We start from the raw sequence: 2,345 nt of genomic DNA, 5'->3' as shown, positions 1-2,345 counted from the left end.
AAAAGAAAGAAACCAAAAAGGAAGCTAAAACTCAAACTGTAATCACAAGAACCAATCTTGGAGAGTAAAGGTGGGACTTTCAAGATTGGGCTTTAGCTCTCAGAGAAAGGAACCAGACCTTGGAGATTTGAAGGAAAACCTCCTATATGACGCCAGGAGACTCGAAGATTACATTCCCAGTGAAAATGTGATAGTGATAACAACCTACTAAAAAGAGAAAACAAATACTTTACCAGTTTCTCTGTAGTTCAAAGTAAAGAAAACCATCTCCTTAGGCAATTAGAACCATGAGCCTATTCAACAGATGTATGTAAATGTGTGAAATCTCATTTGGTTCTTCTCACTATTTTCATAGTTCACCAACCTTCAGCTTAGTGACATTCTGGAGGAGCTGGTAGAAACAAATGTAATACTCTCCCTACCAGGCCATATGTGTAACCCAAACCATCGTGGAATTCAGCAATAAAGATACCACATATGGAGGAAGGTCAGAAGCCAAAATGCAAACATGTGACAAACAGTATATCATGAGATAGAATCAGGAACAGAAATAGAAACCCACAAACTTTAAATAATACAATGTAATGAAGTCTTTAAAATAAATATGCTAAAAATGAATAAGAACTGAAAATAAGATTCAATATATAATATAAGGAAAAAAGACAATACAAAAAACCAAGCAGATTCAAAAGGGAGCAGAAAACCAAAGGATTTCTCAACAGACGGCAAAAATGATAAACACAGCCAAATTGAGTAAGGCAATTTTCATTACGGTTATAAAATTTATTTATTTTATTTTATTTTTTATTTTAGAGACAGAGTCTCACTTTGTCACCCTAGGTAGAATGCTATGGCATCATAGCTCACAGCAACCTCAAACTCTTGAGTTCAACTGATCCTCCTGCCTCTGCCTCCCAACTAGCTGGGACTACAGGTGCCCACCACAACGCTCAGCTAATTTTTTCTATTTTTAGTAGAGATGGGGTCTCACTCTTGCTCAGACTGGTCTCGAACTCCTGAGTTCAGGCAATCCACCCACATCCACCTCCCAGAGTTCTAAGATTAAAGGTGTGAGCCACTGAACCCAGCCCTATTGGTACAAAATTTCAATGAGAGGTTGTTCAGGGACAAAATATTCACATGAGCTTTGTGTGAGATACTCTGGGACGTTCACACAACAAAATCACTTGATGTATTTCTCAGAACGTATCCTCATTGTTAAATGACACATAACTGTGTTATAAAAGCTAGTATTACTTATCTAAAGAAGTATGAAAAAACAAAAAAAATAGTAACTTAAATTATAGAACAACTACCTATATTTCATTCCATAAAGATCCAATAATTTATATTCTTCCCCTATGGATTTTTTTCCTACCCGTTCGTAATCCATTATTGCAAAAAATGCCTGCTGTGTTAAAGATGCCAAATAAAATTTTTTATCATTCACTGTTTTATGCTGTACCTTCTTTTGTTCATGTCCAACTAGCATTAGATGACCTTTCATCTACCAAAGTTTCAGCTGAACATGTTGAAGCATTTAGGAAAGGTTGAACAATGACAGCATTCCCTTAGTGGTAGGGAGTTACGACATGGGAACATGCTCTCCTAAGGGAGCACTCCATAAACACTTCCTTCATCTTTGACTATGACTTTCTCATGCTTTGCTTAAATCTAGCTGATAACTCGCAATCAGCCTGGCAATTTAGTCTATTCTAGTAATACTTTGGGGAAAAAAGTAATTAAGATATTGTGATACTTCATTGTGCTTAAGACAACAGTGAACAATTAGTTTTAAAATTTGAATATACCCTTTGGAGGCCAAGGAAAACAATCTTTCTCTTCTCTTATACCTGACCCAAAAATTAAGTCCTGATTTAAACAAAGCAAAAATATACTTACAGAACTAGCATCGACATCACTGTGGATGGCAACCGTCTTAATGCCCATCTTCTTGCAAGTTTTAATAACCTATTTTAAAATCAGTGTTACTTATTAGTATTTCATATTTGAAAAGATTTAATAATCAATTTCATCAAGTAAAATGGAAAATTAAATTAAATTTCTACTCACCCTACATGCAATTTCTCCTCTATTAGCAACAAGAATTTTATCAAAAGTCTGAAGAGAGAAAAAAAGTATTAGAAATTGTTACTCTTACTTTGGGGCCAGAAAACACCAAGTTTTTCCAAACTATATTGTGAATTATATTCACAATTAACAGTGAATATATTCCTAAGAAACATTACTTCCTACAGTAATATTAAATGTTATAAATAATATGTTCATTTACAACCAAAGATCTACTAAACTCATCTGGTAGGCTCAGGATCTATACTTACTTT

At 34.5% G+C, this 2,345-nt stretch overlaps 1 protein-coding gene across 2 annotated transcripts in view; it reads right to left on the bottom strand.

Annotated features, from left to right (window-relative positions):
- PCCA (propionyl-CoA carboxylase alpha subunit) overlaps positions 1-2,345 on the bottom strand; it is a 373,052-nt gene that overhangs the window by 347,195 nt on the left and 23,512 nt on the right. For both annotated transcript variants that reach the window (XM_003789599.2, XM_023513087.1), the window contains exons 3-4: positions 2,074-2,121; positions 1,903-1,971 (exon numbers count right to left, since the gene is read on the bottom strand). In XM_003789599.2, coding sequence (XP_003789647.1) covers positions 1,903-1,971; positions 2,074-2,121 — 117 coding nt within the window. The remainder of the gene's footprint in view (positions 1-1,902; positions 1,972-2,073; positions 2,122-2,345) is intronic.

This window comes from Otolemur garnettii, unplaced genomic scaffold (assembly GCF_000181295.1).
Source record: "Otolemur garnettii isolate 467f Iridium unplaced genomic scaffold, OtoGar3 scaffold00034, whole genome shotgun sequence".
Classification (NCBI taxonomy): Eukaryota; Metazoa; Chordata; class Mammalia; order Primates; family Galagidae; genus Otolemur; species Otolemur garnettii.
Note: the sequence above shows the minus strand (reverse complement) of the source record. Positions and strands in the feature narration are given on the sequence as shown.